This window comes from Acanthochromis polyacanthus, chromosome 3 (assembly GCF_021347895.1).
Source record: "Acanthochromis polyacanthus isolate Apoly-LR-REF ecotype Palm Island chromosome 3, KAUST_Apoly_ChrSc, whole genome shotgun sequence".
Lineage (NCBI taxonomy): Eukaryota > Metazoa > Chordata > Actinopteri > Pomacentridae > Acanthochromis > Acanthochromis polyacanthus.
The window spans coordinates 37,192,521-37,212,923 of NC_067115.1; the positions used below are offsets into that span (position 1 = coordinate 37,192,521).

Here is a 20,403-nt window from a genome sequence, read left to right on the forward strand (position 1 = left end):
TCTAATGTCTTTAAGTTGTAAAGTCGTCAAATCGTCGAAAAATGTGAGTTTTTCTTTAGACTTTGGCTCCTTGTAGCGCAACAAAAGACATAGAAATTCTTCTCTGATCATTGATTACACCCCTAAAACCTCATCTGTGTGGATCAAAATTACATATTTAGGAGAGGTTTCATTTACCTATGAAGAGAATTTCTCCCTGCCTTAAAACCATGCAGATGTAATTCCACACCATTATTTCCTCCTGAAGGAGCAAATCTGTTCAATGCCCACTTCCATTTTCACCTAAAAATCCACTGATCACTGCAGCTGAGCACACCAGCTCACTTACAACTGTAAAATTCAGTGTTACAGAATGTCAATTTGTAATATCTGAGTAATTCATCCATCTGGAAACTAATTCTGAAGAATAATCATACAAAAAGTCCCACCCTGCAAGTAAACAGAATTGATCCTTTGAGTTTATTTGTATATATAAAATCCCAGAAGTCTGTTTGTGAGATTGTAGTTTCAAGGTAGAAATGTGTGCCTGCAGATATGTCTACTAGAGTAGAGGTCCCTGAAATTTTTCTTTTGAAATTCTTTTATTTTACCTGTTGGTTTTGTTTTTATCCTCTTATATCTTTATATAGATTTTACTGAAATGAAAAGTGCATTAGAAATAAAATTTATTGTCATTATTATCTCTACTAACCAATCATCGTGCTCATAACAAATAATATTATTTTGTGCACCACAGACCGCTTTCAAGCAAGACAATTTTCTATGAAGCGGTCATCGTGCTCATAACAAATAAGATATATAGTTTTTTTTTTTATTTAAAAAGTGTCCTAAACAAATACAATCTGTCTTTATTGCTAAATATGTATTTATTTATTTTTTTGCATGAAAACTGAAAAGTGTGGGAAATCGAAGTCTATTTTTCAAAATATAACACCCTGCAGACTCCGGAAATAAAATAAAAAATCAAATGTTTTTATTCTTTCTGTACTGCCTGGTACCGGTCTGTGGCCCAGTGGTTGTGGGCCGCTATACTAGAGTATATAAAGCACCATAATGATGCGTTATTGAAGTAAAACTCTTGATTTTCATCTGATTTTCGTGGTGTTCTTGGAAGAATTGTCTTCACTGGCTGAATAATATTCTTCATGCCACATAAACTGACTTTGACATGTAAAATGACTAACTTTCTGTTCTCTTCAGATTCAGGATGCAGCAGGTGAACATTGTCGGTTCCGGCCCCATGAGCGCCCCCTCCAGGCTGATTCAAACCCTACAGGCTGCCCCCGACACGCACCCTTCCAACCTCACCCTTTTGTCGGCCACACAGACCAGCCTGACCTTCAACTGGAAGGTACTGAAACACACACACACACACACACACACTGACACCTACAATACACGACAGAAGTGAGCGTGATGTCACTTAAATGTTGACCCATTTCAAATGTCATCACCTCTTAACCACTGCATGTATTCTAAATTAACAAGTGGAGTGTTTCCTCTTAAGGACAATCAAATGCAAATTGTTTGTAAAGACTATGTTAAAAAAAAAAAAGAGTCCTGAGGTTGCATCTCAAGGCAACAGAAGCAAATCCACATGTGATTGATTTAGAAAACTAAATTAAGCATATTTGTGTTTTCCAATGAGCCCAATTGCAGAAACATTGTAAAAAAAAAACGCCCTGTAAACACCAGAACGACCTCTGTTTTGGCCCTATGTGCAGGCCTGTATCATGTCTCCACAATGAAGATAATTGAACAGAGGAACTAAAATCTCTGGTTGTTGAATCTGGTTGTGATTCAGCTGCCATCAAAGTTTCTATAACTGCTTGGCCACAGAGAGAGAGGATGTATAACATCTACCTTGACAGGTGGCGCCTTTGCTACCTCTTCTGCACTAGACTACCAGATTAAACTTTGCTAATATGCATGAAAAGAACCTGGATGAATGTTTAGTGACTTGTTTTTGCTCTGGTGAGACCAAGATCTATTTTTTTTGGCTCAGATGTGCTCTCACATGTTCTAAGTACCACAGTGAAGTACAGAGGTGACGTTTATAGAAGCACCATGAATGTTTGAGGATAAACCAATATAGTGGCTGCAGAAACTGGAAGAAGAAGAATATTCCAGCATTATAACAATCCAAAGAACACTGACAACATCGCACGAGTTTCTAAACAAGAAAATGTGAAAACTATGATGTATCCATGTTTTTTCTTCTTTTTTTTTCTTTTTGGTTTCTTGGGAGCTTTTTTGTTTTGTTTTGTTTTGGTCGACTTTTTGGTTTGTTCTCACCATCGCCAACTGCGTGCTTACAGGGAATCCAGCGGAAAACTTTGGATTATTTGGTGCCCTGTTCAAAATTTGTATGTACCTCACTATGTTAAATGCTATGAGATGACATATGTTGTAAACTGGCGTTTTGTTAAATATTGTTGAATTGAATGAAATCAACCTTTGAACTATTTTAAAAAGAAAGGGAGAGCAACTGAAAAAAATTCTCTCCAGAAATTTGTGCAACACTGGTGTCCTCCATTTAGAGAAGCATTGAGTCTCTTAAGAAAAATAAAATTAAACATTTAAATGTCAGTAATGCGAGTTGTACTGAATTTGTTGCATTGTGATTCTCCTGTCAGTTTTTACTGTTACGTAAATCAGGGCAAATACCCAAGTGTAAGAGAAATAATGCAATTAGTGAGAGCTAATACCGTTTTCAATCATTTGACTTTTAAGTAGCATTGTACAGGATGCACTCGTTACTTTTTCATACGTTTTAAACAGTGCTAATTTGATGGGGACTTTCTTTGTGCTGCCTTGCTGTGTTTTCTGTTATTTTTACATCAGTGCTTGTGAGCATATGCATGTGCACATTTACTCCCCAGCAGCGGGGCTACACAGGTTGAGTGGATGACAGCCGATAATCACCATCTCTCCTGGTCATCAGTGCTAACACTAATCTGTCACATTTCCCATTCACTGCGATGTGATTTTCTCCTGTTGCTCCTCTTATTCCTTCTTTTTCTCTCTGTCTGTCTTTTACTCCCCCTCCCCTCCTTCTATTATAACATAAATGGAGAGCGGAGTATTTTCCATTTAAGAGTTGGAATGAGAAAAAGAGCCTGTCAAATCAGGCACAGACACTGAGGCGCTATAGGCTACCTGTGCAGCATGCTAATGGGATTGTACCTGCATGTTAGCGCACAGACTCAGCTATGCTAGGTTTTCTTCGGTAATGGAACCATCACAATGGTTTAGTTAAGGCTATTATTCTAAGCTGCATATTAAGGGTAATAAAGCTAATGTGACATTCTGTATTATGGCTTCTAAATGCTACACTGAGCTAAATCACTGCGGTATTTAAAAATGACTGGGTGTCTCTTCTTATCTGTTGCGCTGCACAGAGCAACCAGCTGTTCGACGCCGGTTAAAAATCTTCTGCAGAATTATATACTGTGAGCAACCTGAACTTTCTGCTAACATGATTTTAGGGTAATGAGTAATAGGTGGTTGTGGAAGTGATGCATAATCACATAGTGGAGAGAATGAGATGACAGAGTGGGAGAGAGGGTCACAGGAAATGAGAATGGAAGTGAGTAAGAGACTGGAGTGACTACGACAGACGGAGGAAGAAAGAAAAGAATCAGGAGACGGGATGTCAGAGGGGAGACATCAGTAAAAGGAGTGTTGATGTACTTTGGAGTTTGACATAATCACAAAAATAGCCACATTCTGGAGCTGCTAATAAAAGGCCTTTTCACTTCTGAGTATGTCTTTCATTTTATGGTATTGTGGAGACCCAAACGTGACTTATGTCAAGTTAGCTTCTGTTGGCTCTATATGTGTTTATTTTAGACACAGTTGTTCCTGTGAGTGATGGAGGCCTAGGTGCTCACATTTTCCTTCAAAACAGTTGTGGGGAATTCACATGACAGATTTCTCGCTTGTGTTTCTGACCTCACTTTTTCTGGTAGGTGGGGATAATTGGGACAAGGTGACAGGGAGTTTTATTCTGTTATGAATATTTGATTCTATAAAAGAAAGTGGATTTCGCAGATTTTAATTTGTACTTTCAAGAATAATCTTTGCGTGTTAGAGTAATTACTAATCTTTGTACTTGTAGTGTATGATCAGGTGTGATTATGTCAAGTGTGTTGGAGCATGTGCTTAATGCCATCATGTTACAAACATTTCTCATAAATAAACTGTTAACTGTGTTACATTGTCCTATACAGCTGCACATTCCTATATGTTGACTAAATCATCATTATCATTGGCTTTACCATCATTTTTCTCTATCAATAGCCCATTTTTATTCTATCAAAATAATCAGTGGCACCCAATTACAGTGACAGCTAAGTACAGACACATATTTCAGGAGTGACACACTGAACCCTATTTATTGAGCTATTGTGGAATTAAGCCTACACAATCAATAATGCTGAAACAGCATAGAGATCTTCTAAGCAGACGTGAGTTCAGTTTAAGTCATTAAAAGTAACTTTTACACTCACATGTCATTCGGAGGAGAGCGACACGACCTTGGCAACATAAAAAGAATAATAAATGCAAAATACTTCTCTCTAATCTACTCTTTTTTTCCCTCCCATCTCCCTCTCTGGTACTCTCCAGCCTCTCCCAGAGTCCGAGTACAACGGCAGCCCAGAGACTGTGGGCTACCAGCTGCGTGTTTGGAGAACAGATGGCCAGGGGGAGGACCAGACTGAGGATGTGAAGGAAGGAGGAGGCTCCAGCGAGGCCACGGTGGAGGGCCTGAATCCCTGGACTGAGTACCAGGTTCAGATACAAGCCTTCAACTCTATAGGACCAGGACCATGGAGCCACACTGTAGCCGCACGCACCGCCGAATCCGGTACGGACTCTGACCTCATTCAGTCCTCTTTCTTCTTTGCAAGTGTTCAGCAGAGACATCTGTGAAATACCGTATTTGCCGGGCATAAGAAAGTCCGATGGATGAGGAATAAAGTGCTCTGATTACCTCCCTGTGTGTCCTCTCATCCTGCCACCTCTCCCTGCCCTCTACACTCTCCTTCTATTTCAGTGAGGGGAAGATTGATGGGGAGAGGGAGGGGGAGATGATTGAGATAAAATCGAAGATTGGTCCAGAAAGTGAAGTAGCACTGAGCCATGTGTGAGTGTGTGTGTTTCTTTGTGTGTTGTCTAGTTCCATCTGGATCTCCGGTGAATGTGAGTGCCGAGGCGGTGAGCTCCTCCAGGATCCTGCTCACGTGGTCTCCTCTCCCTCAGGCGCACAAGAACGGAGTCATCCTTGGATATAAGGTGAATAAAACACTCAAACGCACACAGAAACGTGAAGAATTCAACCCTGGCATTCTCACTTGACCCTCTCAACCCATTATCACTTCCTCCAGCACCTTCACACACCCTCACACATTCAGCCATGCACTCAGAAATCCGATATAAGATGAAAATGATGTAATATTCCGTAACTGCTCCAGTTTGTTCGTCCTACATTACCTTTTTTTAACTCACCAGACTGCACTAAGTATATCTGGGGGAGTGAGTTTAATTGCATGCATATATATATGTATATATATATGAGAGAGGCTTTACTCTTTTACCCTGAGCGATTGAACAGGTGTACTTAAAAACAAGTGACCGGTGAGTGTATATGAGAGAAGCTTCAGAGGTTCTATCTTAGCATTTAAGTACAGACATATTTCTATATATCCGAAATAAGGAAGAGACGTCTGTCCTGTTGCAATGCCAGATGGTGACGTAGTTCACACACTCAGATGTTCAGGTTTCTCAGAAAGACCTTGATGAATAATGCTGATGGTGAAGTTCAAGGTGCTCTCATTTACTGATCACTTACTGGCAGTCTCACCTCATCTTTTACACTTAACATAGATGCACCTTGCAGTGGTTTCTTATAACGTTTGATTTTATTTATTTATAATGTTTTTATTGAACATTCATCTTACATACATTCCACACATGCATACAAGTTCTTTTTTTCTTTAATAAAGCTTTGATTATAAGTAATTGAACAACATTACTGAACAAATAACGTTTGATTTTAAATGAAGAGAATATGAGCGCTGGTTGTGATTAGCTGTTTTACAATGGTGCATTTCACGTTTAGGGCCGTTTAAGTAATGCCCCTCAGCGTCATCGTCAAAATTCAACAAAGGGAAAGTTGATATAATATAAAAGTGATATTGAGCACACCTCTTAATCTCCACCAAACACAAGACAGTAGAACAAAGGTTTAAAGGGGAGGGAATTTATCCCGTGTTATAAATACATAAATATGCAGAAGAAAACAGGCTGTGACTGTGTGATATAAACCAGTACCATCCAGTCTATTTTTTTACTGTTGTATAAAATCCAGGTCAAATCATCAACCATGCCCAAAGCACATCACACTCCACGTCTGTGTTTTTTTTTTTTTTTTGTGCGCCCTCCTGAGGAACACACTGAGCAGCATCTCTACCATGTTAATAGATAGGAGGTGGCTGCCAGCAGCAGCTGTTTAACACCTTCCATGCCCTGCTAGTTGTTGAAGAGTTGCCTCAGCTTCCCCCTGTGCACGCCTCATGACTGCTTCTGTTTTTAGACTCACAGATTTCAGGCGAAATTCTCTTCACGTAGTTTAAAGTGTTCAGTATTGATGTTTAAGTTCATGAACACAGAAAAATGAGAAAGGACAGTGTTGGAATGTACAGCGTTTATTGATTTGTCTAACCCTAAACGTGAAGAGTAGCATAATTTCAAACAACACCACGAAGAGGCTGAAGATGATGACCTGATATAGTCTGTTCCTCTGAGCCACATCATCGCTGCACAGTCTTACATGTTCCATCATTGACATCACCACGATCAACATAAACGCACTTCAGCTGAAAACAGTTTTCACACCTGTTAGAAGAATGTTCATCAAACCTAGAAAGGTTTTGCGATTGATTTTGACTGATTTTTGGTCAAGTTGTAGGCAGCAGAAACAAGCTATGAAGGCAAAGCTAGCATCCATTCATTTTATAAAGTTGTTATGGTGAACATGTGAGGAAATAACGGCCCATTTATACATCAAAGTAACAGTTGTTTTTGGAAGAAAATTGCTTTTTAGTGGTGAAATGCTCACCAAATAACCACTAACTAAAGCTGTCTGCTGTTTGGTGCAAACAGGAGCCTGCTGTGCTCAGACATCATGCTAGAGCAAACAAAAGCCTAAATTGTTAAAAAAAAAAAAAAAAAAAAAAGCTCCACACAGCTGAGGAGAACCATAGTTCAGTTTCACTTCTGAGTGAGTTCATCAGTATTAGCAATTTTTTTCCATACAAGTCGTCCTGCGATCCGAAGCTAACAAACCTGTGAGTTTTAGGGTTATTTTAAGATTTTACTGCCTGTTTTTATGTTAGCCTTGAATGGTCAAGTCTTTCTGCAAACAGCCACAAACAGTCAAGCCACACCAGCTCTAACCTGCACAGAGAAGTAAAATAGCTTTCCAAGGATGAATAATGAAGTGAGATTTTGTCACAATAAACATATCCCATCTGACACCTATTTGCCAGTGGAAAGCTTTTAGTGTGGAGAAGTTCTCTTTAGATCGGCAATAACTTCACCCAGTTCTGATCCAAGAGACAGTAAAGTGGGGCTGATATCTGATTGTACAGATAGCAACAGCAGAGTGAAACTGAACTCCAAGCTGCAGAGATTCAAAAAGAAGCTGCTAAAGTACTGTGAGCTGAACTCCGAGAGTTTCCAAAAAGAGATTTCTCTCTGGAGTCTGGCACACTTTCGGCTCTGAGGATGCAGCTGTCAGGCCTCAATGGAAACACATGTCAGCGTTTTTCCATCAGTTCCACCGGAAGGTGACGCGGGCTTTGTCCAGGAAACCAGGATTGTCTTTCAAATTTATATTAAAAGTCATTTTTATTTGTTAGATTTTTCCTAGCTCATGGCTTTGTAGCGTAACGTGTAGAAATGGTAGAAACTACACTTTATGATTAAATTTGCACTCGTTAATTTAGAGGCACCATTTCAGCTTGCCTGAAGAAATTATCAATTTATGCCAAGTCTCAAAGAGACTTTGACTAAAATGAAGTTGATGAGTCTCATTCTGAAAGTCATAAACTCTGATTTCATTGACCTGAATTTACTGAATTTATTATTTAGTACTGAATTTCCCTTCGGGGATGAATAAAGTGATTTTATTCTATTCTATTCTATTTCAGTTCCCAAAACAAAGAAATACACCGTAGAACCGATATTAATTATACACAAACATTTATTAACTAATTCTACGAACAAACAATAAACAACAATGACTTGACAGACAGTGAGTAAATGAATTAATATTTGCAGATAAACTAATGAACTGTGATTGTCACTGGAAGCAGTTGGTAGAAAAAGTGCTGAATTTAGAATTACTTTGAAAATTGGAAAACCAATTGTAATTTGTAAATTCTCCTGTTTAGCAGAAGGAAAGTGATACTTGCAGAGGCTTTGTGTTAGTGAGAGGGAGGCCGCTGCAGGATGTGAAGCTGTGATAATCTACAGGATGAGTTGGATCAGGAACACAGAGTCAAGAAGCACTTTGGCAGGTTTCCATTGCAAAAGTGTGCCAAAGAAAAAACACTATGAGTCAAAGCTCATAGTTATCAAGGAAATATTTGCCCTGTTGTAGTTCTTAAGTAGTTCTAAAGTCCAGTTGCATTCTTCTGAGATTCACTTTTTGTAGGATCCTTTGTTATAAGCCCATTCTTACAAGCCCAGTACAAGCCCAGTTACAAGCCCAAGTTGCATTCTTCATGGAAAAAACAAATTGAAACTAAAAACTCTGAAAAAGCCCAAAGCAAAACGAAATTGCATTCCAGTTACTTTCCTCTGTATAGAAAACTTTGGAGCCAAATGCAAATCAACATCTAACCAATCATGGATGTGTTCCTCCCAAGAGGTGGTGTTGAGCTTCACTGTCCAGGAGAGGTCAGAGGCCAAATACCTTCAGAACTTACTCTTAGTTCATTTCTGAAATGTAGACTTCCAATTGTTCAATATTTATGGTCATCACAGATCTGCGATAACATTAAATAAATGATAAATGACACCAAACACAATATGTTTATCTCATATAGTTCCTGAGATAATAATAAAATGTGTAAATATAAGAATAAACTTACAAACTGTAGACTTTACAGTCAGGAAACTGTGGTAATGAAGGTAAACCTATAACATGGTTAAACATAAAAGCATATACATTGACTAGTATAAGAAAGAGAAGACAGAGAGAGAAAGAGTGAAAGGAGTGAAAGTCTCTCTGTGTCTCTCTGTGTCTTTATGGCTGTGGTCTGTGACACAGAGAGGGAGGGGGTGGTGTTGGTGTCTTGATTGTTCTCCTCCACAAACACTTCAGATTTGATGTATTCTTCTTCCATACTGGTCCTGATCAACCTGGTATCAGAGACTGAGTCCAGATCGTCATTCCGATGATGGTGCATTTCTTTAATGTTCTGATTAAAACTGTTCTATTCACTAATGTGTAGGAAGTTCTGTGTGTTAGGTTGGAAGATCAGAAGGTCAGAATGAAAGTCCTGCAGAGGAGTGGTTTTCCTCACAGTTGACACTTTACGACCCTTATCAGATTCTAGTGGAGGAAGGAGGCATCCTGTTGTCTCCAAAAGTGCCATGAGTGGTCCTTTAGTAGTAAACATCCGATCAGCAGATCTTCCATTTGGAGGTGAATTTTAAGTGAGCTGTCTTCTGAAATGGTGTCTTCCCAAATTTACAGCTCTGAGAAAGGGTCTTTGGATCTTTGTGTGTAGCTCTAGAATGTTCTGCTCCCTAGTATGCTACAGCTTGCATTGTTTTAAGCATTTTATCTTCCATGCTATTTTTAGCTTTTACCATTTATTGGCTTTTGTTACTATGTTTTGCTTTTAAGAGTTTTATTAAGAAAGAAACTAATACTGTTTGGCAGTGAAGAAAGATTAGGGTTAGGGTTTCCTGTCTCTCCTGAAGTCCACAATGATCTCTTTTGTTATGGTGGTATTCATCACCAGGTTGCTTTCAGAGCACCAGCTGACCAGGCGCTGGACTTCCTCCCTGTAGTGGGTCTCTTTGTTGTTCGAAATTAATCCCACTATGGTGGTGTCATCAGCAAACTTTACAATCGTGTTGCAGTTGTGGATGGAGGTACAGTCATGTGTAAAAAGGGTGAAGAGGGCCAGGCTGAGAACACAGCCCTGAGATGCACCAGTACTCAATGGAAATGTGGATGATGTCACCTCTCCTACACTGACACTGTACGGTCTACCGGTAAGAAAGTTGTGGACCTAGGAGCAAAGTGTGGTATCTAGCCCCAGATGGCCAAGCTTGGTTGTCAGTTTATAGGGGGAGATGGTGTTGAACGCTGATGTAAAATCAACAAAAAACATTCTAATGCAGATGTTGGGACCCTCCAGGTGGGACAGAGCCATGTGCAGTGCAGTTGAGATGGCGTCTTCCGTTGATCTGTTTGCTCTATAAGCAAACTGATGACTGTCCAGATCAGCAGGAATGGTCCCCTTGATGTAATGCAGGACCAGCCTCTCAAAGCACTTCATTATTATTGGTGTCAAGGCAACCAGGCGGTTGTCATTCAGACATTTCACTGCCTGTTTCTTGGGCAACGGGCACTATGGTGGTGGACTTAAGGCATGTGTGGGCTACAGCCTGCTGTAAGGACCGGTGGAAAATTTCTGTAAACACGCCTGCTAGCTGGTCTACACATGCTTTCAGGACCCGGCCCTGCACCCCGTCTGGTCCTGCTGCCTTGGTGATATTGATTTTTTCATGGTTGACCTAACCTGATGTTGTTGCAAGACTCAGGTGGACATCTGGTTGGTTGGTGTTATGGGCAAAGCTGGTACACCAGTGGAGGGGGTGTCAAAATGTGCAAAAAATACATTCAGGGCATCTGGAAGCATGGCGTCGCTGCTAGTCCATGGTGCACTGCCCTTGTAGTCAGTTCTCAGTTCATCACTGTCCAGCCATGGTTTCTCATTGGGGAACACTCTGATGGTCTTGCTGGTTAACACATTTTCAGTGCAAAAGGCTATGTAGGCTAGAATAGAGGTGGTGTATTCTCCAAATCTGTGTCTTGAGTAAACAACTTCCAGTCTGTACTTTCAAAACAGTCATGTAGCTTTCAAGTTGATTCATCATTCCAGACTTGGATAGTTTTATCAGCTGGTTCCATTCTACAGATCATGGGTCTGTAGGATGGAGTCATATGCAGAGAGATATGATTGGAGAGTCCCAGGTGTGGAGATGGAGCAGCCCTGTATACTCCAGGGATGTTGGTATAAACCTGATCAAGAATGTTGTCCTCTCTGGTTGGGAAATGCACATTTCAGGCTGCACAGTCTTGAATTCAACATGAGTACAGTCTCCTGCCATGATCAGAGCTCCCTCTGGATATGCATTCAGCAGGCTACTGATGGCATCATGTTGCTGCTCCAGTGCTAGCCTAGCATTAGCGGGATGTAAACAGACATGATTAAAATGGAAAAAACAAAAACAAGCTGGAATACCCGGTGAAAACCTACGCATGCACAGAGACAACAAGCACATTCCATGCAGAAGGATCCCTGGAAGGCCAGGACGCGAAACGGGATCTTTTCGCTGCAAGGCGAAAGTGCGAACCACCAAGTAACCCCCAAAAAGAGCAGAATTATGATAAAAATGAACCTTACTTTTCTAAATGCTAAAAAGGTGACAGTTCTGTTCTGGAAGAATAAACGCACAGAGCAACTATTACACGTTGGATAAAACAAACTATGTCAAACCTTCCGCTAGAAAAATCAACAACAAAAACAACAAAGAAAATATGAGGAAGTTTGGGAACGTGAACCATCCAGTTCTTGTAGCGTGAAAATGGAGCAGATTGTTGAATGATGAAATGTTTTGTTCTTCTTTATGTTGTTGTTCTCAGTATGTATATGTTGATAAAAAACATGAAGAAAGAAACTTCGCATGGGGTGGCATAGCTCAGTGGGTAGAGTGGCCGTCTTGCAACCGGAGGGTTGCGGTTTGATCCCCCGGCCCGTCGTGCTCATGTCGAGGTGTCCCTGAGCAAGACACCTAACCCCTAATTGCTCCTGATGGGTCATGGTTAGCACCTTGCATGGCAACTCCCGCCATCAGTGTGTGAATGTGATGTATCATGTAAAGCGCTTTGGATAAAAGCGCTTTATAAATACAACCATTTAAGAAACTAACAGGCTTTAGACTGAGCTTTACAGTTTTGGTCTTTTAATGGTATTTGTTGAGAATCATAAAAACAAACTTTAAAGCTGCAACAAAGAGAGTGCAGACTGCAGTATGTATATGATCATTTCTACTCTTTTTTCGACTGTACATGTCAGTAAATGTGTGACCTGTTCGTTTGTGTCGCTGTGTGCAGGTGTTGTACAACCAGAAAGACTCTGAAGACCTCCCCAGTGTTCAGGTGGCAGAAGGAGAAGGGAGCGTGTCTCTGCTGCTTGGTGGCCTCCACAAATACAAAGTGTACAAGTTGCAAGTTTTGGCGTTCACACGGATTGGTGACGGGCCGCCCAGCAACCCCGTCCTGACCAGAACCAAAGAAGATGGTAGGACCTCTCTTTCTCATCACCAGCCTCTGTGTCCTGTTGTTGACTCAACACTTTTGTTTTGCCTTCTCCTCACACACACACGTATGTTGGTATTTGCAGTAATATGCACCATGGTGACCAGCTGTCTTCAGACCCAGAGACCTGGTATCCATGACACACACCCACAGACACACACTCACACACACACACACAGTGTGTGAGTGTGTGTGTGTGTGTGAGACGAGCATATGCACATATATCTCACAGCTTTAGTCCCATCATGCTAACATATTAGGATGTAAGATCCAGATGCTGAGGTACTCTCTTTCTTATTACAGTTCTGAAAGAGTCCTTTTGAGCGGCATACTCTGCTGTTTTTTCTGACTGCATTAATATCCTTTCATTCTGCTGCCAACTCCCTTCTCTATTTTTCTCTCCAGTTCCAGGCCCCCCTGTCAGGATGGTGTTTCCAGAAGTTCGTTTGTCATCTGTTAGGGTGGTTTGGCAGCCGCCAGCGTTCCCCAATGGTATCATACTAGGTACAAAAAAAACAAACACACTCGTATAAGTAAGCAGATATTTGAATGCAAAATTTAAATCATAATATGTCATTTTGTGCTTGAAGTGAGAAGAGATTTGTTTTGAATTCGAGTTTGGCTTATATAGAATGATTTAGCGATTTTAAACATGTGTGCACACACTCAGAAACACACACACACACACACACACACTGCTGTGATCTTTCAAGGAAAGTAAGGAAGTGCAAGCCGTAAAATGGAAAAGAGCTGATTCTGTTTCTAGCTGTCAGACAAGGGTCAGCTTGCTTTTCTCTTTACTTCGCTAGAAGTCGGTTCCTGTTTCTGTGTGTGTGTGTGTGTGTGTGTGTGTGTGTGTGTGTGTGTGTGTGTGTGTGTGTTCTTGTACTTGCTACATTGTGAGAACCATTTTCTGCATTTAACTATCAAAGTGAGGACATTTTTACAAAGTGAGGACATTTTGGCCGGTCCTCACTTTGAAACAGCCATGTTTGAGGGTGAAGACTTGTTTTTAGAGAACAGGTATGAATTGAGGTTTGGTTAGGGTTAGGGTAAGGATTAGGGTTAGGCGATCAGTTGTGATGGTTAAGGTTAGGGTAAGGCTCTAGGAAATGCATTACGCCTATGGATGTCCTCACTAAGATAGAAGTACAAACATGTGTGTGTGTGTGTGTGTGTGTGTGTGTGTGTGTGTGTGTGTGTGTGTGTGTGTGTGTGTGTGTGTGTGTGTGTGTGTGTGTGTGTGTGTCAGTTGTCAAATCTCTATTACAGGAGCTGAAAACACCTTTCCAAATGCACACAAAGCCTCATATTTAAACATGTTTAGATTGATACAAAATGCTTGTTTCTGAAACTGCCGGGCACAGCATGCAGAGTGAATTATGAGAGACAGATTATTAAAGAGGAAAAGAGAAGTGTGTGATCTGCTGAGCTGGAAATAGAGACCAGAAGGGGAGAGACGGAGACATATAGAGGTGAAAAAGAGGGACAGGTGTGTGTACGTTGAACATGGTGGGGTGTGTTTGTCCTCTCAGTGGGGAAAGGAGGAGCAGGCAGTTTGAATGATGTGTGACTGTGTTGTTAGAGGGAGAGTATTTAGTGCGACACCGCTCTGTGACAGAAGGATGAGTGGGAGGGCAAATCTCTCGGCACACAAAAACATACAGTCCTGCTGTGTCCTTACTGAGTGTGTATGTGTTTATGTAGATACAAATAACTGTAGCGCACTGGTTTCTTCAGTGCTCCCAACCGCTTCGTGTCTCCTCAGATTCTCAATCCGCGGGGGACTGATGCCAAAGGTAGACAGAGGTGAAACGAGACCACAGAAGGTGCACAATCTAATTTGGCGCAGCACAGCGAGGCATTTGTGTTTTCTCATGACCTTTCTGTGAATACAATACAGCCACACACAGTAACACAGCAGTGACAAGTAGAAGTGAGTCCCAATTATAATCAATGATATTGATAATAATGATAATGGTAATGAGCTCTTTTCACTATCAAGCTTAGAAAGTGCAACAAAAGGGAAAATTTAATGTTCAAAAATAGCACAATTTTGTGTATAAAACCCAACATAATGTTGGAAAAGCTAAAAGCATTTCTGACAGAATTCAAAGACGCTCTCTGATGAAAATGAGTTTTAAGAAGCAACTGAACTGATTTTCTTCAGTAGATCTTTAAAGAGCTTTCCAAGGCTCTGTCCGCTTTAAATTTCAGATAAAAGATCTGTTCGAAGATCTCAAAGTGGTTACCAAGAGGTTAGAAATATAGCTGGGAGAGAGGCCACGAAGGGTCTCAAAAATATCAGTAAAATCTTAAAATGTGGTCTAGAATACATTTTTACTGCCTATGTAAAGAGGTTAAAACATAAATGATCACATTTATTGGTTCTTGGCTGATGAGTTTTCTGTCTATTTAAAATTTATGGGATTTTAAAAATATTTCTCAGATGATCAAAACATGATCATCAAGTTCTGTACAAGGTCTGTGATGTTGCTGCTCAAAAGTCAGATTACCGTCCAACCAGACAGCAAGATTTAAGTATCTAATGTGGTCATTAGCCCACATTTTCCTCAAATTTGTCAGTATTCCAAAAACTATCTGCTTGCTAAAAGTAAAAACAATAAATGCTTGATTTTTGAGTGTGCTGCTGATTAACCACGCCTGACATGTACGTCAGCGGGGTTACTGCATTCGCTTCGGTATCTGGCTGGCTGGGTAAGTATGTATGTGTGTGGGTATGTCCGTTCAGATATCTCTGCAAGTGCTGAAGTCAGGATGATCAAACTTGGCAATGAAGATCGGTCTAAGGTCCCCTGCTCATTTGTGGAGTTAGAGGTCAGCAGATCAAGGTCAAGGTCACAGGGGTCACTTAGCTCATTTCCTGCATATTGCATCATTTGTATAGGAAGGGATATACGTAGGATGATCAAAATTGATACAGAGCATCATGCATGGGCGTGCTTCTGCCATCTACTGAGGGCTTGTCTAGTTTTAATTGCAATCAAAGGAAATGGAGGAGCTGCCACACTTGCACAACATTTTGTCTCTTTGTGAAGTTTCATTGGCATTTAAGAGGCATTTCATCATAGTTTCAGACTTTTGTATACTATCTGCAAAGATATTAGTAATCTTAAACTGCTATGCAGCCGTGGTGCTGGCTCAGAGAATATTTGCTGTGCTGTACTCATTTAAACACAAAAAATCCAACAGCCATACAAGCTCTTTATTAGTGTGGCGGTTTAATCAGGGATGGATGGATGATTAGTTTGTCTACACGAGAAGGAAACCATTAAGAAAATAACACAAATTAGAACAGTGGCAATAAGAACAGGAGTAAATTAGTAAACCAAATCAAATCATCAATATTCCCACTAACTTTAATTAATGCATCCATAATTTTGGCATTTAGTACATCTTTAAGGTTTACTGAACATAAAATCCAATGTGAATGCAATACAAAACAATCCATTAAACACTTAAAATAAAACATGAAATATTAACCAGATTAAATGAGAATGCAAGTGTGGGAAGCCTTTTTTTTTTTGTCTTACCTTAGATTGTGCAGTATTCAGCAAATGGTTTGGAGGAACAGGACTAACGAGGCTGGAGGATGGGAGTGAATATTTCTACCTTGGGGGTCACTCAGAGTCATAGTGGGCAACTATCCATGGAAAGTCCACCAAGATGCACAAAATGTCGTGTCAGTGCGGTGGGGTTGGTAAAAAAAAAATGCATACAAATGCATTGTGTAGAAATAAGACATGTGAGATGCAAAGAGAGATTTAGTGTCACAAAACAACCAGACATACACAGTTTTACTTGGAGGCTTTCAGCTCTGAAGTGCTTTGGAAAACAGTGAGACTTCACTGTCATTCTCCTTTTCATTAAGATAGACAAGGTCAGTGGAATTTATTGAAAAGCTACATTTTTGGGGAAATGTATTGGGAAAAAATTTATTGAAAAACAAAAAACTAAAGTATAAACGCAATATAAAATCACACTGTGAAAGCAACCAAAGAGGTTTTTTTACAAGAAAGTGGAATGCTCTGCAATGGCCAAGTCAATCACCTGACCTGAATACAATTGAGCTGCATTTCACTTGCTGAAGACAAAACTGAAGGGATAATGGCCCAAGAATCAGCAAGAAGTGAAGACAGCAGCAGTAGAGGCCTGGCAGAGCATCACCAGGGACCAAACCCAGCATCTGGTGATGTTAATGGGTTCCAAACTTCAGGCTGTCACTGACTGCAAAGGATTTGCAACCCAATATTAAAAATTACAGTTTGATTTATGATTGTTAGTTTGTTCAATTACTTTTGGTGACTTAAAAACGTGGAGGGCAGGATTCTTCTGTCATCTGGGTCTTTTTAGGGCTGGCCCGAATAGTGGTTTCTGGTCTCCGGATATTCGGGCCCTATTAAAGACGAATATTCGTTCCGACCCCTAACGTCCGACGGGAGGGGGGCGGGGGCAGAGATGGCCCGAATATTCGGATCCATTCCTCTGGTTTTTGCACACTGCCTTTGTTTTGTCTTCAGTTAAACTGAAAAATTCCCAAACAGTGGAGGTCTTCGGCATCTTGTCTTGTGTTTATGCAACGAAGTGAAGCGTGACATCAGAGCCGGCAGCCACCTGGCCATTTGGGTGGTGGTAACAAACAGAAATGGATGAGCCGAGATGACCCGAACACGGCGGGATGAGCCGAAGTGGGCCGAAGGTGAAGGGAAGAGACAAGCTCCGAATATTCCTGTTTTCGTCTGGGGGGAGGAGGGGGTGATCACCTAGACATACAGTGCCTTGTGAAAGTATTCAGCCCCCTTGAACTTTTCAACCTTTCGCCACATTTCAGGCTTCAAACATAAAGATATAAAATTTTTATTTTTTGTCAAGAATCAACAACAATTGGGACACAATCGTGAAGTGGAATGAAATTTATTGGATATTTTATACTTTTTTAACAAATAAAAAACTGAAAAGTGGGGTGTGCAATATTATTCGGCCCCTTTACTTTCAGTGCAGCAAACTCACTCCAGAAGTTCAGTGAGGATCTCTGAATGATCCAATGTTGTCCTAAATGACTGATGATGATAAATAGAATCCACCTGTGTTTAATCAAGTCTCTGTATAAATGCACCTGCTCTGTGATAGTCTCAGGGTTCTGTTTAAAGTGCAGAGAGCATCATGAAGACCAAGGAACACACCAGGCAGGTCCGAGATACTGTTGTGGAGAAGTTTAAAGCCGGATTTGGATACAAAAAGATTTCCCAAGCTTTAAACATCTCAAGGAGCACTGTGCAAGCAATCATATTGAAATGGAAGGAGTATCAGACCACTGCAAGTCTACCAAGACCCGGCCGTCCCTCTAAACTTTCACCTGGAACAAGGAGAAGACTAATTAGAGATGCAGCCAAGAGGCCTATGATCACTCTGGATGAACTGCAGAGATCTACAGCTGAGGTGGGAGAGTCTGTCCATAGGACAACAATCAGTCGTACACTGCACAAATCTGGCCTTTATGGAAGAGTGGCAAGAAGAAAGCCATTTCTCAAAGATATGCATAAAACGTCTCGTTTGAAGTTTGCCACAAGCCACCTGGGAGACACACCAAACATGTGGAAGAAGGTGCTCTGGTCAGATGAAACCAAAATCGAACTTTTTGGCCACAATGCAAAACAATATGTTTGGCGCCAAAGCAACACAGCTCATCACCCTGAACACACCATCCCCACTGTCAAACATGGTGGTGGCAGCCTCATGGTTTGGGCCTGCTTTTCTTCAGCAGGGACAGGGAAGATGGTTAAAATTGATGGGAAGATGAATGGAGCCAAATATAGGAGCATTCTGGAAGAAAACCTGTTGGAGTCTGCAAAAGACCTGAGACTGGGATGAAGATTTATCTTCCAACAGGACAATGATCCAAAACATAAAGCCAAATCTACAATGGAATGGTTCACAAATAAAGGTATCCAGGTGTTAGAATGGCCAAGTCAAAGTCCAGACCTGAATCCAATGGAGAATCTGTGGGCAGAGCTGAAGACTGCTGTTCACAAACGCTCTCCATCCAACCTCACTGAGCTCGAGCTGTTTTGCAAGGAAGAATGGGCAAGAATTTCAGTCTCTCGATGTGCAAAACTGATAGAGACATACCCCAAGTGGCTTGCAGCTGTAATTGCAGCAAAAGGTGGCGCTACAAAGTATTAATGCAAGGGGGCCGAATAATATTGCACGCCCCACTTTTCTGGTTTTTATTTGTTAAAAAAGTTTAAAATATCCAATAAATTTCGTTCCACTTCACGATTGTGTCCCACTTGTTGATTCTTGACAAAAAATTAAAATTTTATATCTTTATGTTTGAAACCTGAAATGTGGCGAAAGGTTGAAAAGTTCAAGGGAGCCGAATACTTTCACAAGGCACTGTATGTGTATATGTTTATGTGATCACAGAACGGGATTAGCCGAAATGAGCCGATGTGGGCCGAAGGCAGAGGGAAGACAGTCACTCCGAATATTCGTTCTGCGCGGTAACGTCCGATCAGGAGGGGGGGCCGAACATTCGGATACCAAAATTAATATCCGGATACCGCCGTAGCGAACGAATATTCGGATATTCAGGTCCAACCCTAGGTCTTTTGGGTGTTGCTGTGCTCAAAAGGTCATTCTTTCTTTTTAAGAATGTACCAAACGGTCAATTTGGTCACACCTCATGTTTTTTTCTATCTCTCGAATGGGTTTGTTCTGATTTTTCAGCCTATTGATTACTCGCTCTGCTTTCTCTGAGGTAAAAGTCTTCACAGTGCAAGATCTCCGAAGAAAAATACCTGGAACTCAACTTTTAGAGAAGTTACCAGCTCAACACAATCTGATGAAAATATGTCCTGCTCTAGTCTCTGCCATAAAAAAGTAGACAAAAGAAATCTGCTGGTGCAATGATAAAACTGCACTGAGTTAAACTATAAATACTGTCAGTTGTTGTGTAGTGCAATTTATGGATGTTGCAAAACAAAAGTACATGTACAGTAGATTGATATTTTCAGTGCCGCATTCTAGGAAGATGATCTTTGACAGCAATTCAATTCAATTCAATTTTATTTATATAGCGTCAATTACAGTCAAATTGTCTCCAGACGCTTTACAGAACCCATATGCCTGACCCCCAGAGCAAGCCCAAAGGTGACAGTGGCAAGAAAACACCCTTTTAACAGGGAAAAGACCTCGAGCAGAACCCGGCTCTATATAGGGGGGACCCATCTGCCTGCTGGCCAGGCGGGTTGAGAAGGACAGAGAAGGGCAAGGGGGAGGGATGGGAGGAGAGGGAGGGGTGGGAAAGCAAGGAAAAGTACAACACACATTTGGATACATGTATGACAAGATATGTGACACAAAGTATAAGCTAACATTGAAAACTGACTCATAGTTTACTCTTATGATGTACGGCTCTGACATTAAATATACTACATATATAGATAGCAGTAAAATTCAAACAGTATGTAGATTAGCATAACAAGTATAGTGAAGGCGATGCAGAGTTGACTGGTGGAAAGGGGGAGCTGGAAGCGGAGGGCTGGAGGAAGGTCAGCAGCAGCATCCCACAGTGGACATGGTGGAGACTAGACCAGCAGACAGCAGACTAGCAGATGTTAAGACTAATGGACAAGCTGTCCCCAACCACAGGGCCGCACAGAGAGAATAAAAATGTTTTATATTTTTAATTTCATTTCTGGTGAAATCTGCAGGTTTTTTGAAAAATGACTAGATCGTCTTCCCGTCACTTC

At 40.9% G+C, this 20,403-nt stretch overlaps 1 protein-coding gene across 1 annotated transcript in view; it reads left to right on the forward strand.

Moving 5' to 3' along the window:
- Positions 1–20,403, forward strand: part of LOC110965100 (protein sidekick-1-like) — a 425,539-nt gene that overhangs the window by 347,671 nt on the left and 57,465 nt on the right. Inside the window, 5 exon segments of the mRNA XM_051945333.1 lie at positions 1,201–1,351; positions 4,630–4,870; positions 5,183–5,298; positions 12,425–12,611; positions 13,034–13,132. Of these exon segments, the coding sequence (XP_051801293.1) occupies positions 1,201–1,351; positions 4,630–4,870; positions 5,183–5,298; positions 12,425–12,611; positions 13,034–13,132 (794 nt within the window).